Source organism: Glossina fuscipes, unplaced genomic scaffold, assembly GCF_014805625.2.
Source record: "Glossina fuscipes isolate IAEA_lab_2018 unplaced genomic scaffold, Yale_Gfus_2 116, whole genome shotgun sequence".
Lineage (NCBI taxonomy): Eukaryota > Metazoa > Arthropoda > Insecta > Diptera > Glossinidae > Glossina > Glossina fuscipes.
In genome coordinates, this window is record NW_023998459.1 from 2,931,915 (window position 1) to 2,952,526 (window position 20,612).

The following is a 20,612-nucleotide window of genomic DNA, read 5'->3' on the forward strand; positions in this document are numbered from 1 at the left end:
GATAAACCCGGCAAATTTTGAACAATTATTCAGGCCTTAAATACCTAAAAATTTGTGTATGATCGTATTCAATGCTATCGATGTATTCATCCTCGATTTTAATACCTGATACGTAAGTACGACTTCATTGCCTCTTCTTTCATTCAATAATACAAAATCTTTGCAACGCTAATAAAATTTGCTACTGTCATTTTAGTACAACAACTCTTTATTTGCTTTTAAAAGATACGGCAACACCCTTTTCTAACAATACCTACTTTTTTAACGAACATAAGAAATCGAATATGGCGGACGTCTTTCTGTATAAGTGAACAGATTTTCAGTGTGTCTAAAAAAGGTCGTGATTATAAAATAAAATAGTTAAATTACTTAAGAACGTTTAACATTTTGTTTTGTGCTGACGTTTTGTCGTAAGTGTAGTGGGCCAAATTAAAAACTTTGGAAGATAGAGAAACAGTAAATATAAATGAGAAAGAGAGTTATCAGAACTTTGCGACAACCAAGGTTTTTTATACACATACTATTGGAAAAGGGATACATATAGCTGCTGTGGCTGATTTCTCTAGGCGTCAAATAAATTATATGTATTATATTATACTGGACTATAACCATTACCTATAAGAATAAAATAAGAATTCGACAAGTGTTGTAATAAAACATATTAAAAAACCCGTACAATTTTAGCCAAAGCAAAAAAAAGGCTTGTGTGTGAAGTGTCACAACGGAATTATAATGTGATGTTAAGTTAATGTGTTTAATCGATTTTTTTTAGTACGAATTAACTATTTCTAAATGTAAAGAAGCTGTTCTTGTCTTTGTACCTTCCTGTTTACATACATGTCTTTGAGCTATTTTACTCCATCTTTTGTGGATTACTATCAAAAACTACGCCTCATTTTCTTCTTCTACGTCAACGTTGAAAGATTTTATGGTTATGTGGCCGTTTGTGTGTGTATGACGACCAAACGTTGTTCGAAAAACTTTACTTAAATTTTAGTAGAAAAAGTAAAAAAGTGAATATATAATAGCAAAAACTTCAGTACAATAAAAAATCGGGTAACAAAAAACCAGATATTAGCTTAATAAAGTTTTATTTATTTCAAATGGGAAAAGGAAGATGTTAGAAAGGTGTTTGAAACGAGAAAATCCAGGAGAAAAATATTTTGTGATGGTATATTAATTGATCGTTTTCATTTTATTTGTTACCAGGATTTTTTAGATCGATCATTTTTCTTTAAATTGTCAAACAATACGTCATGAAGTATAAATTTAAATCTGATATTTACATCATATGTTTGGCAGGAAACAACAAAATTCCTGAATCCAGTTACAGTTAATGGTTATAAAGCGTTTTTTTTTTTTAAATTTATCTTGCATTGGTTCAATCCTACATTCAAAAACTGTTGGGATAACATCTGACACCATTATTATGTGTAATTTATTGTTACCGACTTTAATCAATGCAATTGATTATTCGCAAGCCCCAATTAAAAATGGAGTATAGACGTTAGGCTCAATGATGACGGGATTATTAAAAGCATAACTTTTCTGGGGCGCAGAATAATGTCAGATTGTGCGTTAAATTGTGCTGGTTTTAGAACAAGGGATAAAAGCTCCTTTAGAATTCCGTGAATTATCTGCACTGCTCCACTTCGGAAAAGCTGCAAACAACATAAAATAACCATTTTACGCCTCTTTGCTTGTTTCTCGTTTGCTTTTGATATGTTCGAAATAGTTTTTTTAGAAATTGAAATGGTGCATCACGCCCGCTTACAATGACTGACTGAAAATTCGAAGATCTTCAAAGAACTGACGTTTGTAAGAAGTAAATGTGTACGAATTGCTTACCATTTACTTCTTGCGCAAAGGTAGAAGAGCGTTTTTTTATCAGCCTGAAAATTTTTTTGCCACCTTATTTAGAAGTAAATTATATTTTCCGTGCCTATAACTGGTTTATATGAAGAAAATTTTTATGTAAATATATGTGGACATGAAAATGAATGTATCAAGTAATTTTCCCGTGCACCGCAAACTAGTTCCAAACCTTTGTTTCTGCCTTTTTAGTACATTTAAGAAAAACAAGTAAGAAGTCATTTCGCCTATTAGAGTTTTTCGTTTGTTTTGGTACTAATACACCAAATATTACACATTATTTTCATGCAAAGCCTGAATATTAAAGAATTTAGAAAATTTAATTAACTTCCTAAAAATTTTATTATAGTGGCCTGCTTTCCATGATAATCCCTATACATCTTAGGCCTTAAAAAACAGGCCTAGTTGACCCAAATTCCCCACCAGCAAAAATTTTTGCGTTAAAATGCTACGGATCGATTTTCAACCTATGTGGTTCGTATTTGTTCTATTCAATTTGTATGTAAGATCATTACCATGAACAAAATTTCATCAAAAGAGATTGACAATTAGTTCTTTTTTGCATATCCCGGGAGTATGTATAAGCGATGATATCCAAAAATGGACTTATGTGGTCCAAATTCGGTAAGGTTGATTTCTATGTCAATTTACTATTATGAACTAATTTCCACAGTTAAGAATTATACAGCTTTACCTTATATTTCGCTTTCGTAGGACCGGTTGTATAAGAGGGGGAACAAAAAACGGCCCTTGCCGAATCAAATTTTTTAATACCAATTCAAAACGTCGAAGTAGTATTGCTCAGCGACTTTGGACTACCCTTTTTCAACGAATGTGATCAAAATATCTTCAAAATTGCGATCTGTGGGTTGAACACAAAAATACATGGGCTGACATTGCACGGACATACAAGTTTAGATCGATGTAGAAAATGACATAACATAACCTTAAGCCCCTCTGAGTGTTACGCGCGCCCGCATAAACTTGATATGCCCTATACCACAGGTGGTGTAGAACATAACAGTTATCGATTCTGATTTAGATCCTGACTAAAAATTTTTTCAATTATGTCATATTCGATATTAACTATCTTTTATTTACCTTCGCAACTGTATTTCATATTAACAATCTTCGCGATATTCAGAAATTTATGGATATCTGTATAGTTATAGGCTTTGACTACGTACTCTTGAGACATTGCAAATATTTGTTTTCCATCCCTTTCATACATAGAGAGCATGTGTTATGGGAGTTCTAAAGAAAGTTCGAATAAACCTGACAAAAGTTGTTATTACTATTTGTATATTATTTTGAATCTATTCTTAGACCAAAGAAAAAACAGGCACTATAGGAAAACTTAATTAATATAACAGATGGAGAGTAAGAAAGCTGAGTTCACATACAAGGCTATTCCAAAATATTTAAATAATGAGCAATCTAAAATATGTGCAAAATTTTTAGTGCATGTTAATCATATAAAAATATAACATTGAAATTTGTCACTGATATTTTGATGCCTCGATCGCTTAAAGAGTTATGGGGAAAAAATGTTATTTACCTTCTCAAAACAATGCTTATGAGTACATGAAATAGGTTCTGGCGAATATCTATACACATCCTTCTCGACAATGTCTTGACGGAACTAAAACTTGCAAACAAAAATATAAAAAAACTGCCGTTTTTACGAGGTTTTCTCAGTTGCTAATATGCGGTAGGCCCATAGACAGGTCACAATTGTTTTTTAACCTTAGTTTCTTGTCCCAAGCAACGCCTGGGTCAAATGTTAGTTTGCTGCCTTGAATTTTGCGGTTGTTGCTATTGTACAAAGATGCAAAACTGACCCATCTTTTACATATGAATGTTGTGCTTTCATTAAATATAACAGTCTTCAACTTATTTTTTCGTCTTTATATATATGTATTACGATGCATTTGGCAATTTTTTAGTTTCTCTATACTTACAGCGATTACTCAATTTCGAAAGTTAAGCTCGACATAGATGAAATTGATTTTTTGTGAATGGGTTTCAGAGTGATAATCAGTCATCACGCTCTAGTGGGATTAACTTCAAAGCCAAAAAATCCCGATAGCATTCTACTAGACAATTACTGCTTTACCTTTTTTTTTATGTTTAATCATCGTTGGTTTAAGAACTAACGGGCTTAGTCTTTAGTGTCACACATTTAGAACTAAAGTCTGACCTACTTAGTACACACATTTGCTTAAAACAAGTCTGTCAGTGTCAAATAATATAAGCATAAAGCGAAGAAATTTCCGTTTCCTCACCGTTCATGGTTAACGCATTGCTATTAACATTTTACTAAATTTGATTTTTTACCGAATAAACGTCATGCTCAATCGTTTGGAGAAAATAATAATCAATGCTTTAAACGATTTTTTGGTTTTTGGTGGTTATACAAAAATATACTTAAAAAGAAATCCATCGTGGTATAAAATATATGTTGATCTTGAACTAGTCCTGCGTAACGACTTGATTTTCACGAATAGCGAAATTCAGATTATTTCTTACCGATGTGCAGCCAGTCGCGAAAGGTTTACACTCTTTATTTGTATTCTGGCGGAAATACATAATCTTTTGTTGGCCCATTCTTATTGCACATATCGTGAACTTTTCTACAGGAATTCTGAATTAGCTGATAGTCAATCGAAGATTCAACGAGCGGTGAATGATTTGTGTTACGTACTTAACACAACGTTTTGGAATTTGGGTGTGTTTGCCAGCAGTAAAGGACTAATGGCAGGTTAATTTTTCTTTCAACTTCTGTTTGCGAGACTTTTTACAATGTATTTCAATAGGTTCTCTTCTTATTTATATGAGTAATGGCGATGTTATTAACTACAAAGCACCCTCCTTTGTGCCAACAAATTTTACCTATATTGATCGCCTTCAAACTACAGCGTCTTATATACTGTTAGTGGAAAAAGATACAGTATTTGAAAAAATGCTATCAACACGAATTTTTTCACTAATACACGAAAATATCATATTAGTAACCGGTCGTGGTTATCCCGATATTGCAAGCCGATGGATATTGCAACGTCTGCATACGGAACATAGATTAGCCATCTATATGTTAGCTGATGCTGATCCATGCGGCATTGAAATCATGCTTATCTATCGTCACGGTTCTCTGACGCAAGCTGCAAATGCGCTGCAATTAACCTGCCCTCATTTAAAATGGCTGGGCATTCATCCATCAGATCTTAAACATTTACGAATACCTACCGAACCTTTAGTATTAAACGATTGCAGGAAAATTGAGTTTCTCTTACGTAGAGAATATGTAGACAATGGCGTTCGTCAGGAATTGAATATTCTTAAATACTTTTGTCGTAAGGCAAAACTAGATAACATGTCTATTAACAAATTTCAAATGTTCGTGTGCGACTACATCATTAATAAAATCAAAAGGCAGATTGTAATATAATTAGGAGTAAAAGAATTAAGCTACTAAAACTAAGCGATTTTAAGTATGCTTACAGTGAATAAATAGCAAAACAATAACTTATTTATAGCTTTCATGTTGATATGAAGTGTCCTTCCATGTTCCCTTTCCATTTGTTTATTTCATTGCTACATTTTACATTTTACGTCTTTTATGGTGCCCTAAACACCGCAATGGAGTAGTTTATTCTCATTTCGGCGCAAACTTTATTGATGTTTCACTTCATATATATGTAAGTCTATGTACTCATCGCCACTTTTTCTTTTGCAGATAAGTTTTCGTTTTATTTGGCTTTTGTATATTTTTGGGGATGTCTACCTATTTATGGTGATGCGAATTTAACATGACAGGATAACAAACAGAAGAATAAGCAAAATTGAAATGCATACATGACCACTTAAACTACGAGGAAAATCAACAAAAACAACAGAGTTGTAAGCGTACCGATCTGGACTAAATCAGCATTACCATTGCAATCATTAGTTGAATGATTAAAAACAATATAAATATAACACAGATGTGTTTTTTGAACGAAAAAGTAGTTATTAACCTCTCCAAAAAATTTAATGAGGGTAATAGTAATAATCAGAAATTGTAAGTGGAACTTAACGTGTTAAGAGCCAATCATAACGCACATTTTAATTAACAATACCCCCGATTTCACTTTTATCCATTCGCGGCATTATTAAAAAGCCAGTAAATTCTTGAGACATACATCTTACGTACTTGAAGAAAGCATACTAAAATCCATCTTTAATATTTAACGCAATTTTTACAACGAAGTTGTGTGATACTGAAAAAGATAAGTTGTAAACGAATGCGTTAAAAATTATGTCAACAACAATGCGTACGACATTGCAAACAGTTCCTGAGTCCTTACCCTCCGACACTGTATCCAATGATGGTAATGCCACGTCAAAGCATACGTCTTCAGTCACTTTATCTGGACAGCACAGTACGGCGACAACTGTTACAAATGGCGCCTTAACTTCTACAACAACGAATGTTGTCTCTGCACAGCAGCAAATTATACAGCAGCAGGGTATGACAGCTTCACAAACCGCTCAGCAACAGCTTCTTCTTCATCAACACAATGTGAACAGCTCAGTACAGTCGGTACAGGATACACACCAGCAGCAGCAGCAACAACAACACGACTCTGCTAACGCTAACACCATTGTACTGCCTTCGTCTACTACCATTGTTAACACGGTAACCACAACCAATAATGCGACCAGCTGCATTTCGGCAATTCCCACTTCGTTAGCTAATGCCAACCAAACAACAGCAAATAATAGTCCGTCGTATTCACATCAACTTGCGATAGCAGCACCGCACCAACTTCAAGCTCAGTCGCATCACTGTCATGTTACTGGTAATTCCACAACAGATGTTCCGCGACCATCTGCTGTCAGTAATTCCAGTTCGGCCTCGTCAAATCATCACCATCATCATCATCACGGCGGTGGCGTTGTTGGTGCTCCAATTATTGGTAAAAATCTTGTTACTGGCCACACGAATTCGTCCACGGCGACAGCGGCTTTGAAGCAAAGAACTTCATCGTCAACTAAGGTATGTAAAATGGATTTATAATTTGCAATTATGATGATTGTATTCGAAAAACTAAAAAGACAGAGTTTGAATTTTTGTTATAATTTAGCGAGCGTATTCTTACACGTTAGTAGATGTAAATGTTAAAGGTATGTGCATAATGAATTTCTACACTTTAAAATTTGATATATTTTCTTGCTATTTCAAAAAGAAAAAAAGAAATTTTTCTGCGATTAGAAGACCTGTTTAAAGTCTATAATCTTTTTCCTGGTGGGCATATTCATCTTAATAATGTACAATTTGAATCCTCCTTTATTTCGTTTTCTTCGTGATAAAAGCGGTATTGGAAATTTCTTTCTTGTCTGGCAATAGCTTTGACAAATAATTTATTATACCCAAATAATAAATGATGATGGCTACACCATCCTTTTGCTGCATCAGCCTAAGAATATTTTAAGCGGATTTAACCAAATTTTTGTCTTTTTATAATATTTAAAACGCTATTGTCTTACCTATCACCGACCAGAGACCCCATAAAGTATACATATATTATATTTCTTTTGACTGCTGTAAAACTGAAACTATGTGCTCAAGTTTGACAGAAGCATTGGAAGTTCTTTCACTCAGGTGGCACAAGCATTGAGAATAGACTAAATCGGCGTAAGGTACCATGTAAGCTGAAAACACCTGTCTTCCGTAGGGGAAAAATTGGATTTTTACTCACTTCTCATAATCTATAGTAGATAAATCTATTAATGTGTTATTCTATCGGCGATGCTATCTTGCACAAAAATGAAAAAAGTCGACCTGGTCTATCTAAAATTTTTTTTTATTTGCGAAAATCTTTGGAGTGCCCAGTAGCAGAAAAGTAGATACATTTTTGACCGCTGTTAAGTTAGGGATGCTACCAAACATTTCAGTCTGTTCGTTTGCCCATTTATGTAGTATCTGTGTTAAATATTGTTACATTCGCAAAAATGAAAATATAACCTTCAAATTTGCATAGGAAGTTGAAAACTAAACCGGACATGTAGGATATTTCTACAATGCAACAAAAACTGGGAACAGTTTTGCTCTGCGTGCTTTTTGCTTCACAAAACTAGAAAAAAGCAGTTATGAACATCCAAAATTATAGAACATTGATTTTTTCGTCTGTTTGGTTTCTTTTTTTAGGATAAGGGCGATGGGTATTAAAGATTCGGCCATAGCAAACCACAATTTTCTTACTTCTAATAAGGGCTCCTTCAAAATATCACATTATTGTTTGTTTCCACGCTAAACTTTTTCGTTTGTAAACTCTTATTCGTGTTTGCAAATCCTACCAATTGTGGTACAGCACTTGTTAAGTTTACATGGCTGTAACGTTTAGAAAAACTTAAGACAAATTCGCCTTTTATTATACCGATGGAGTCGAGACGAATGGAGACGAATTATATTTTAACCCACTTTAAACCCATACAGCCATCCGTCCATGTATCTTTTTGCAACTTGCAGGTTGCTATTTGTCAGATATTTTGATAAAGTTCGCAACATTAACCTATTTTGGTTCATGGACGATCCTACCTAGTTTCCATTAAAACTAAGTTGGATCAACCCATTTTTACCATCACTCTCTAAATGAGGCATTCTTACTAAAAACAAGCGTTTTTATTGCTCTGTATAAGTAATTTGATACGAAAGTTAACTGTACTAAACTTGAAACATTATTTAAGGTTTTCTTGAAAACCGTATTTTTATATGGCAACGAAGTCAGGTTGTTAATACTTTACGACGAAAATAGTAGGGGAATAGGGCCAAAGGCTTCAATGAATATTATGCCTTCACATTGTCATAATTTTAATAATCGGCTTTGTCGGGCCATATCGCCTGCTTGCTTTTTTGATTAACGTTTTAACGCTATTTTTTGAAGCAAAAGGTAGCTTTGTTGCAAAGACTTAAAATAATCGTCCATATTTACTCTAACTTTTTTATTCTCACTACATATCTATGTATTGATAATGCACATGGTCTCTGTCTGTCCTCTGCTCCTCTACTTAAACTAACTTAAAAATGCAGAAATCAAATAAATGGAGACTACAGTTGCCATAATTGCAAAAAGGAAGTAATGAAATAAGTGGCGTTATCCGCAATGGGTAGTTTTAAAAACGTTTAACTTCCGCAATTCTAATTGCGTCAGAACATACTCTATATATATGTCACATTCGACACTCCATAACTTAGACAAAACTACTTGATAAAGAGTCATCATTCAAAAGGAAATGAAGTTTAGTTTGCATCATAAGACCCTTTCTTTATATGCATATAAAATCCAGCTCCAATAAAAGAAAGAAGCATAAAGAATGCGTTTTACTGGTGATTTTTTTTTAGATGGAAACAAAGGCAATAGAACAATAATATTCTAGGACGTTACTAAATATATAATTGCGGCGTTAAAAAAATCAGCTAATTTATGTTTTTGTGGAATTTGAGCGTAAAAAGTTCAAATTTTGACCAAAAAAATCTTAGTGGTAAAAATATTTTAAATTAACTTATCGAAAATTCCATGCGTATTGCGTTAAATTCTAATGATGTTGTTTAAGATTCGAATGGAAAGTATGGAAATTATAAGGGGTTGTGTTGCAGGCCACACTCGAATACTTTTCTCCTAATGAATCTTTGAAAAAACTTTCAAATGGACGCAAATATTTTCTAAAAAATTATTTTAGTATAGTAAAATAAAATTGGAGAAACAATAAACAAGTAAGAAAGTTATATTCGACAGGGGCCAAGTCTTATATACCCACTAACCTTTTATTACCTTTCAATGAGTGATGGGCGTGTTCGTTTATTTCCATTATCCGGATAACAAATCGTTACGGTGTGTAATAATGCTTTTTTGCTTAGAACAATAGAGTTGGCGTGCTCTTTGCCAACTTGGCCCATTTTTAATACCAACAACAAGAAATTCCAATGTTTCTGTCAAATTTTAAATCAATAGCTGTCGCGACCGGAGCTAGGAAAACATAGCAAAGAGACAGATAGGTATGGTTGGATCTATTCAGAATTTGACGCGGATCGCGAACATTACAGGGCCTCTGAAGCTTGGTTTTGGATGTTGGAAAAATGATGATAAAGTAAATTTACTTCCATTTCTCGCAATTAGGTATAAAAAGACAAAACTATATAGAAACTGACAAGAGGACAAAAGGAAAGAAAATCATGTGCCTAATACAGAGGCACATTTGCAACCGACGTGGATTCTGCCTAGGAGTGTACCACTAAACCAATGCAAACATACGGCAAGTTAGGAACCGAAACGAATACACTTTTTTTATGGGAATCATTGAGATACTCAATAGTAAATGAGTTCTACATTGAGATTGAGAACTTCTTGCATTTTTGAAGGTTCAACAACACAAGATTATATGAGCATCCTGTGATCAAGTTATGCCAATCCAACGTAATGAAGGCGAACAATAACATCCTAAGCCCAAAAGAGATCGCTGATGATTGTGTTACATAATGGAAATATCGGCTGATTTGGTAGATTTAAAAAAAAAAGTTAATTATCTATTACATAGGAAAACTCTGTAACTTGTGATTCATTGAGTCAAAAGCCTTAGTAATATCAGTGCAGACATGCTGTAGAATGAACAAGGCTAGGGGATTTTGAATTAAGGAATGTGCAAATGTAGTACCTCTGTTTGGATATGTAACTCGGAGATATTTTAGTTTCTTGGCGATTTGGGCGGAATATATCCAATAGCAGCAGCAGCATAGCGATGACCACTCTGGACATTGGCTAACAAGCCAACGAGAAAAACAAGGGTAGGCAAGAGTTTCATGTGAAGCCAGATGAGAAGGACTGCAAGTAGTCACCCGTCAAGTGTTTTATATTTTTCAAGTTTACAAGTTACTCATGAACATCTTGTTTGTCTCCGAAGAAACTCTTTTCGCCTTTGCAGTCTATGTAAAAGAGTATGTGCCGTTTTCTGCAGTCATAACATGACTAACGTAAATCCAATCGCAGGCGTTAATACCAGCGAATTTCGGGCAGCAGCATTGCTCACATAACCAACTAGTTGTGAAGCCAGTACAACGTTGAGCTGTCAGCTGTACCTTAGCAGGTGGACAAAAAGGAATCAAATGAATCAAAATGACTGCGGTATCGACAAATAAAGATAAGTTAATTCAAAAGCTATAACTGGGAACGTAAAAATTAGCGCTTGTAAACTATAAGTAAAGAGATAACTAACTAAGAACAAGAACAGAGTAGAGTGAACGTAGGGTATACGTGGGTCACTATGTGTATTTTATCTTTAATAACGGAAAAACAGCTATTTATCATCAAAAATTGATGTATTGTTTTACGAAACATTTTCCTTTTTGACTTATACAGTTTTGCTTACACTCGAACAAGTTTTCAAAGCATTTTTTGATTTCCTTTGATATTTTATTTTTCTTAATACGGTAAAAGTTTCTTATTCGCGGAGGATACGTTCCATAAAAGTGCCGCGAATACAGAAACCGTGAATATGGAATGGTAATTTATAGGGGATACGTTCCTAGGTGACAAAATAAAAAAAAAAATCAATTTAATTGAAGTTTTTTAACATTTTGATTAATTATCTTAAGGCTTAGGCAATGGTTTGAAGAATTTTGTAAGTTTCTTTTGCTTTGCAGTTTTTAAAAGCTCCTTCAATTCAGACTGATACGCAGCACTCGCATTAGCAATTTGCAAATGAATGAATGAAAAAATCCCCATTAAAAGAATGAAAATTGTAACAGTTGCGATACAAGCCTTTTTGAAAAATTGTATTTCGGCGTTAAATGATATTACAAAAAATTTATCATTAATTTTTAGCATTAGCTTACAATTCCAGAACGGCGAAAATACGTATATCGTTATTCTTGCCAAATATTCTTCTCAGCCCTCTGCTCCGAGATTTTACATTGGAATAAGCCCCTTTTGGGCCACCCCTTAAATGCGGGGTTGCGTTTTCACACTTTACATATTACGAATTACAAAAAAAATTTCGAAAACGTATAACACTATTAGTCAATTTATAATCAATTCGAAAGCTTTTATTTCTTGGCTGGAGTGTTGATACTTCTAAAGCCATTTCTTAGTGTATTGGAGAGACTAGAAATCTACTCGTCAGACATTAGGCTCTAACTTCCTAGACAACATTCACTAAAATTTTCAAAGAAAATTAGTTGCCTGAAAAATTTGCAACGTAATTACCTCTGAAATATTGTTTCCAAGCCCAAGTTACCTATAAAAGTTCCCTCCCAAAGTCACGTTGAGAGGGATTGACTGTTGCAGAACAGCAAGCTTGAAAATAATAGACAACCACAAATATTTATTTAATATGGCGTCATGAATGTCCATGAACATTTAGGTGTTGACATTACCAAGGTTGGATAGAGTTATGGAAGTGCTGATTTCTCAACCCGTGTTTCATAACTTTCCATTTCTGTTCACAGCAATAGAAATAAAAATTTAAAACACATCAACAATACCGCGAAGAAGCAAGTTTATCGGGCTAAATAAACTACCCGCGCTTGCTTGAGTAGGATTATTTTTAGAGAGTATTGCAGCTCCTTTCCCAACTGCTCTAATCGCTCACAACAACATCAATTTTCTCCTAATTAAATGAACATCGTTTTTCATTTACGCTAAAACCACTTCAGACTAGACTTGTATCAAACCGTTAGAAAGCGAACATGAAAAATATGGATATACCTTGGTAATGTATTATTAGCTTTTTTTTCTTGTTTCTTATATGATTTATCTCCTTGATGGCTGCCGTTCAACATCTCTTGCTTGAAGAGTAAACGATTTGACTCTTCGAGTCTTCTTGTAGTTACTCTTCTCTTCTTTTTTTTGCAAACAACTTTACGCCCCTCGCTTTCTTCATAAAACACACACACATAAAAAGCATATAAAAAGTACTGGCAACCTTTTTTGTTATGTATTTAAATATCTTACTTCATTTTTTATTTTTCTTCTTTCTTACTCAAAAGAAAATTGTTCCTCTTTTTTTAAAACAAAAATTTTCTGCTTCCTTTTCTCAATTTCAAATCCCGAATATCGTCTTTCTTTTTTTCCCGGCATCTCCAAGAGTGCCATTGTTTCGTTTTTTTATTTCTTATTTCACTATTGTTTTTAAAACGTGGGGAATTCCCAAAATACTAAAAAATTGAACTTTCTTCATTATCAAATGTATTATTCCATCGGTTAACTTAATCTCTTTGAGCATCTAAATGTTTTAAATAACTTGGATGTGATGTGAAAGTTAACCAATATACCAGTGTTTCTTCAAGCGCAGCAAGATGAACACCTGCAAAGCAGGTGTAAATGTCAGGCATTGATTATATGTATGGAACAGCATTCCGTCGTGGTGAAAGGTTCGGAGCTTTTAATAATAATAACGACAACAGCCCTAAGTTTGTCATGTCAAATGCTTTGGAGAGTCGTGGCCGATTCTTAGTGCAAATTCATACCCTATTTTATAACCCTCGGCTCTATTCTCTACTCTATTTTCTTACCCTCAGCACGACTCTAAACAGGCTGTACAGTGCGTTCAACATCCTTATAAAGTCTTTTAGCCTGCAGGCTAACGGAAACCCATCATTCTAACTTGGTATAGCATTTTGAATGCAATGAATGACATTGTACACAATTTCATTTGAACGCGTGGAGTTCCAAGAAAATTCGGTATTACTCACAACGGGTGCGCTCGTTAATAGCGACATTTGCAAGCATCATATTGAAACAGAAAACTAAAACCTCCCACAAATGACGAGGGCTTGGCTCGCAAACTTACTTTTTCCATTGCTATTAACTTTGCTATGCGGATACAAATCATTTAATATCTCCACCAATGCCCAAAATTATTATACGAGGTCCACATAGGCCTTTTGCAATACCATATAATATCTATTGGAAAACGGCGAAAGCAAAATTATGGACCGATTAAAACAATGCCGACCGCGACAAGATATATCGCAAGGAGGAAAACTTTCAGGCATGTATTTTCGAGCGTTTTCACAAACTTCCACACAGCTTTTTAATCCCAATGTCAATGGAAATTTTTTTTCGCTTTTGTATATTAAAAATGGCAGTCCTTACAAAGTGGTTGATTATCTTTTTTTCTTCTGATACGGATATCAAATAAGACGGTGTAAAAAGCAGAATCCGTTAAGTGTCGTCATTTTCACATTAAAAGTGGCGGATTATCATTTTATAAAATAAAAAGACTGCAACTAAGAATGTTAATTTCGCATCGAGTAAAATGACACAATATTGCAAATTAACCCTTTGTTAACAATCCTCTTAACAAGGATATCGAACAAAAGGGCTGAGAGGCTAAAATGTGTGATATGAATTTATAAATTTTGCTTTAAGAGTGCCGAACTAGAAAAGTAGAATATTTGGATTAAAAAAAAAATTAAAAAAGTATTCTAAAAAACCAAATAAAGAATCGCCTTAGTTGTCTAGGTATATTAAGCTTATAAAAAGCAAATTACGTACATGAGATAATGGGGACGATACATTCATTGATATTTTAAATGCAGTGGGCAGGACAATTGAAAGAGATCGTCACTATTAACAAATCTATGCAATTTTTATAACCTACACTATTTGTGGTGCAAGCGTACATTAAGTCTTTGCAAATGTGGACGATACCCAGAAAGACTTGGGATAGACCCATCTTTTATTATACCGGCCGATTCCGAATCACTTTTGGAATCAATCTAAGATTGCTCTTATGTTCGATCTATAGGTGACAATTTTTGGTATATATTGATGATTCGGTATACGGACATGCTTTGGCCTCAAGGCGAAAGGTTTGGACTACGTTCTTTGATCAGTTTCCATATAAAACACTATTTTAAAAAGTCGTTATAAGACCAACCGCAGGATGACCTAAAGTAATTAATGGTGAGCCATGGGCCACTATAGTGTTTTTATTTGTTTATTAGTACCAACCTTCAAACGAATTGCTTAAAAGTTGTGGGACTTTCTGACCATTAGTTTAGAAGATACAGCAGTAGAGGTGACGTTACTTTTGTTTTTGTAAAACAAGGGAAGCACGTGAATTTCTTTTGTAGCATCAATAAACTAATTGTGACGTCACAATGCCATAAAATTTTAACAAGCTGCTTGATAGTGTCTACAAATTATAGGGATTCCTCAATAGTCATCCTGCATCTTTATGTCGTCCTACGAACTTATTGAGTGATGTGTTATATATCGTGGTCTTAATGAATCTGAATTGAAAGGTATGCTGATGAATTCTTCTTTTCTGGTTATATATCCAACAAATGAACAAATATTTTCACAAAATCGTAGGAAACTAGATCACTTCAGATTCAAATGAATGTTTGTACAAGATATATGCAAAATTTGCAATGACGCTACGATCTACCACACTCCACGCTTGTTTAATCACATAAGTAAGCATAGACTTCCCTTAAGATGATATCGATATAATAAATACCGTTTGAAGGCGATTATTAGTAAAAACCAAGTAGGGTGCGGCGAAGCGCGGACTATCATGAAGCGTATTGTTTTGGGGTCTATAGCGCACATTATGCAAGGCAATGCGCCAGGTCATGGCGCAATGTGCCTAGGACCCAAGATATTTACAAGCGGTCGAGGCTATGTCGCGCTGAGTCAAGTAAGGTTATTAAAAGGCTTACAAATACTAGAATTGCGCTTTACAATGTTAAATGAGCACGTAGAAATCAAAAGAATGAGACTCTTAGAAGAGAAATAAGTTGAATTGTAATAGATTAAAATGGTAAAAATAAATTATATAAAAAACTCTTTTAAATAAGCTTTTACTTAAGTGAGCAGTTACTGCTCTTATGTGAACATATATGAAACAACTTGTGGCGGTTAGAGAAGGTGCAATTTTTTACACATTAAAATCTTCAGCAGCCAAGGTTTTACCTATAGCCGCATAAAAAAGAAATCGGGATACACAATGAATAAATCGAAACGTACGAGCCAAGCTTTTTGAATTTTTACCCAGCAGTTAAAAATGTGGTGGGTGTGGCATTTTCGTGATGAAAGATTTACGCTTATCCCATTGATCAGTCTAGGATGCCTTATTTTAAGCCAGTGCTTTGTGTTAATCCATCATTTGCGCAGCTTGATCCTTCTTAAACAATGAGTTTTTACGCAGGTTATTTTAGAACGTGCCCAATGCTCACTGCCCATTTCCGATTCCGTCAATTGCTCGTTTTCCGTTAATGTGAACTTCAAATACTGAAATTCTTTTTGTAACGCCATTATGCTTTTGCTTCTTCTTTTTTTATATATATCCGCAAGTCGTCAAGATTGCGTTTTGTCAATTTTTATTGCTACGATGATGATGTCACACGATGGAACGTGCAGGCCTTCAACTTTTTGACGAGTTAAACCGATTTCGTCAACTAAATTTGTAGAACAGAGCGCGATGTATTTTTGATGGAAAAATTTTTATACGCTTTCTGTTAATTTCGATAAAGACTTTCACTGGTCAGTTTCGTCATCGCGTTACTAAAAGTAATAATGCAGAATAGACAATTTTTCAAAGTTTTGATTTATTTGCTTTCTTCTTTTGCTTTACTTTCAACTGAGTTGGCAAATGTCACAAAGTTCTTTTCTTTTAATTAGTTATGGATCTTCAGTTTCTACATGCTCTAGAGTTGATAGATTTATTATTACCAAAATTTCGCGGTTGCAAAATCTTTTATTAGCAAAAATGTCACTGAGCTTCTCTTACCCAATATTCATGTTAGCTGAAGTTGTATTCCAATTAAATAGATCACATTTCTAAAACCTTGATGTTTTGTATAGAATTATAAGTAAAGAGAAAAACAATTGCTTCAATATTAAGACATGAAAATATTTCAAATGAGCACTGTTGAAAAGATTCTTTTTAATTTCTGACTGCAGATGTATACACATTCGTATTCTCTCCGAATTCCTGATTCGGTGAGTGAGTAGCTAACTGCCTGGCATGTGTAAATGACTTGTTTTTATTAGTCAGGCAATACGAAAACTTACTGCTGCACACCTCAACTGAATGTAGAGAATTAAGCTATGCCCTCATCGAACGCACACTACATTATGGAAAGCTTAAGAGTTTGTGAGTTCATTGTCACACATATTTAAATACGCACACATAAACAGTATATTTATATCTACATTTATAAATGTACATATCTATGTACATGCAAATGTTTATATGTGTGACTATGTTTTTTATAAGTGTAAACAAAGTTTAGCGCTCTGTGCTGCTGCTGTCACTGCTGCTGAAACACTTGACTGGTTTCGCGGATTGGGACATGTTTTCAACAATTGAAATTTTTTTAAATGTTTCAGTGCAAGCTTAACAATTTCCGAAACACTATCATCAGCGGTAATTGCGAAAATAATTCATTGGCAATTGTTGTCAGATCATCTCATTACATATCTCATTTTGCGAAAATCGTAATTTCTTACAAACACAGAAAAATGTGAATTACTGTTGATCTCTAAATAAAGAAAACACAATTTTAAGTCACTGTGTGAAATGATATCGCCAAGTGTTGATTTTACTAGTTTTCTTTGTAATATTGCCTCGTTTATACGTATCTTCCAAGTGTGTGTTTATGTATAATTTACATCGTAAAAAAAGGGAAACATGTCACAGTTATGTAGTGCGTGTGCAAAAATTCAAATGCGTTTTCATACTTGCAGTTTGATTTTATTCGCTTATGCATAGATTATACATCACATAATAGGAAAATCTACCTATTGCAATGGAAAATACCTATTTGCAAAAGAATGTTTACGCGTTGTTGCTTTTAGTGCTGCAATCGTTATTGTTGTACATTATATATATAAATTTTAAGCTCATTTCTTGATAATGTTAGATAACAAGTAGAGACAAATGAGAAAAACACAAGAAAATAAGATAAAAGCAGAGAAAAGAAAAGGAAAGAAAAAAACGTAATCGACAATAATAGGTATATATCGTTGTGACTGCTTTTGCTTTTTACTATTCAGCTAATTCAATACCTAATCGTGAAAAAGCGCGCATTCTCCGCGATATCATTTAAAATAATTTCCGACGCCGAAAAGTTCTTAATACACTTCAAAGGCCAATGATGAAATTTTTTTTCCATCAAAAAGCAGGGTTTTTAATCAACACACGAAATTCACATTTCCCCATTGGTGTGGAACCAGCTAAAATAACGTCGTTAAAACCATGTAGCTCGTAAACGAATTATCAAATTTGCGTGGAATTGTGACAACCATTGTTTCCAACATTTTGTTTGACATTTATTCAGTCCAATGAATTATTGATAGATGGATTCAAAATTTATCTTTCGGATGACTGAGTTCGTATATCAATTTAACTCTGATTTTGTTTATTATTTGGGGAATTTTCTGAGCGTTTTTACATGTTACAAATGGAATGACAAAACTCACCCATCAATATTCCCTACTGTCGGATTTGTTATAAAACGTTTGCTGCATTTTGAATCAAAATAAACACCAGCCGCACGATAAATTTTCTTATGAGAAGAGAGAGAAGAGAGAGAAAGAGCAAAAATGCAAAAAAAAACTGTATAATGTTATTTAAGCTCGAATTTATGTTTGTTTAAGCTTTAGCTTAAAATACTCTAATAAGATGATAAAAATAAATTATTATTTTTCATCGGCTTGGCCTTTTAGTATGAAAAGTTTGGTTCTTTCCTCACATTAAACTGTATGAATTGAATGAATTTAGAGCGTGATAAAAAGTACTGTAAAATGAAATCCAAGCTAACTAGAAAATTGCCTAAAAGATATCGAATTTTTTTGACCTTTATGAAAAGAGTTTTCATATTTAACTATTTTTCTTCGAATTGCTTTGTTACGTAAACATTAATGATGTCGTTGTTTATATCTGCTATTGGAATAGAGGAGAATGGAATGTATTAAGTTCATCACATCAGGGATTTTATAACCTACTCTTCATACCTTACTTTTGTTTGCTTGCCAACAAAATTTTTCTTAATAGTCTTTATCTATTCATTTTTAGTGTCAAATTTCAAATTACTTTAAAAAAATTGCATAATTTTTTGACTTTTCCTATGTAATAAGATTCTCAATTATGAGTAATTTTTATTGAGGACATTTCATGTGTTCTTAAACATAATTAATGTTGAGCGTGTGGTATAAAATTGCCCCATTTTTAATTCCTTCTCATCCTTTTTAGTACGGTGAAATTTTTCAAGTTATTTTCGACGTGTATCGAAAATAAGATTTAAGAAAACGACAATTATCTATTTTTCCCACAATATTAGGAATGGTAGCCCGAATCATAAAAGAGGGATTAAAATTGTAGCGCCTTTTAAATATTATAACCCAGCGTAATCTTAACCTATCCAGGAACATCACATTCCTTTTATTTTCTTTGTTGTACAATATATAGGAATGTCAATATATTTACTACACATGTGTTTAAGTTAATAGCCAAGAACACGAAAATAATTGAAAAAGGATAATTAAAATAACCAGCGCTAAAAATATAAAACTGTAAAAAAAAAACACAGATGAACCTAATATGCATTTAGAAGATGTTTAAGGGAGTGAGTGAATCTTACAGTGAATTAGTTCATTTTACAAATCATAAAGCAAATAAACGGAAATAGTCATAAGAATATGGGACAGACGACAAGTATTGCAGCTCCTTGTCAACCGATAAGTAGTAATAAAAACAGTAACTATAATAACAAACGCTACAATGATAATTTAGATGGAAATGCTAACGATAACAACCATTTAGTAATTTGTGACGAAAGCCAGAATACCATATTCTCACCTAAAGCAACAATTCCCGCAATTGAGGCATACGAATGTAAATGCCATGACAGCAGTAGCAAACGTCCAAGCGATTGCAAAGGAACAACATCGTCGAAAGGCAGTCGTTCCCGTCCTATTACTTTAGGAACTTTTAACGCTGAGCGCGAACTAAAACGTTTAGAGATAGTTGCCAAAAATGAAAAGCAACATCAAAATACATCAGCGATTGAGAATGGATATCATAAAACCGACTATTGTTATTACCGCACCCCGCAAGGTAACTTTCACAAACTGCCTTTTGATTCATACCACAAAATGTCTGAAGGCTGCTATGTAAGATTAGGTGACGGCAACTTTCGTCGTTTACAACTCAATAATAACAACGGATGCAATATCATGGGTGCCAAAAAGTCTGAGGAACGTACACCTTTGGTTATTGACACCATAATGAATAGTACTAATAGTAGTGTTAACAATTGCAATAACGACAAGCCAGCCAAAACGAAAAATTCTATTATACGCTTTTTAAAGAGATCAAAGAGTCATACACCTGCTACCATCAAACAATTTCAAAATTGTAAAGATTGCCTTTATTTAGAGAAAAAACAACCGTTGCTAAATATGAACACAAATTCGAATCATGATACAAGGACATTGCCAATAGCCAAAGAGGTGCAAGGGCCGATCAGTGCTAACAATAAAGTAGTAGTGACAATGATAGAGAATGGTGGTTTGCCAATTGTGGCTACTAGTAAAGCAGATAGACTTCGTCACAAAGAAATCGAAAGCAATTATAAATCAAAATCAAAAAAGGTAATTATTAATTTAAAGAAATTATGCAACCATAGCAAGAACGAAACTTCTAAACTCTGTCTCTTTTGTGTTGTATCTATATATATATAATCTTTCTTG

General features: G+C 33.7%; 2 protein-coding genes across 17 annotated transcripts in view; both read left to right on the top strand.

Moving 5' to 3' along the window:
• Positions 1-297: 297 nt before the first annotated feature.
• The window catches only part of LOC119640228 (serine/threonine-protein kinase MARK2), a 69,359-nt gene continuing 49,044 nt past the window's right edge, over positions 298-20,612 (top strand). For 3 of the 16 annotated variants that reach the window (XM_038038111.1, XM_038038116.1, XM_038038112.1), the window contains exons 1-2: positions 299-410; positions 5,609-6,910. In XM_038038111.1, the coding sequence (XP_037894039.1) occupies positions 6,170-6,910 (741 nt within the window). In that variant the 5' untranslated portion in view covers positions 299-410; positions 5,609-6,169. Of the gene's footprint in view, positions 411-5,608; positions 6,911-17,365; positions 20,514-20,612 lie in introns of those variants that run through there. The other 13 variants (XM_038038108.1, XM_038038117.1, XM_038038101.1 and 10 more) reach the window with 11 other exon arrangements.
• On the top strand, positions 4,333-5,598 carry LOC119640201 (meiotic recombination protein W68; the record flags this gene model as incomplete). The annotated part of the gene is made up of 2 exons (XM_038038042.1): positions 4,333-4,633; positions 4,689-5,598. Coding segments are annotated over 2 exons (933 nt in total), but the record flags the coding sequence as incomplete, so codon positions are not given.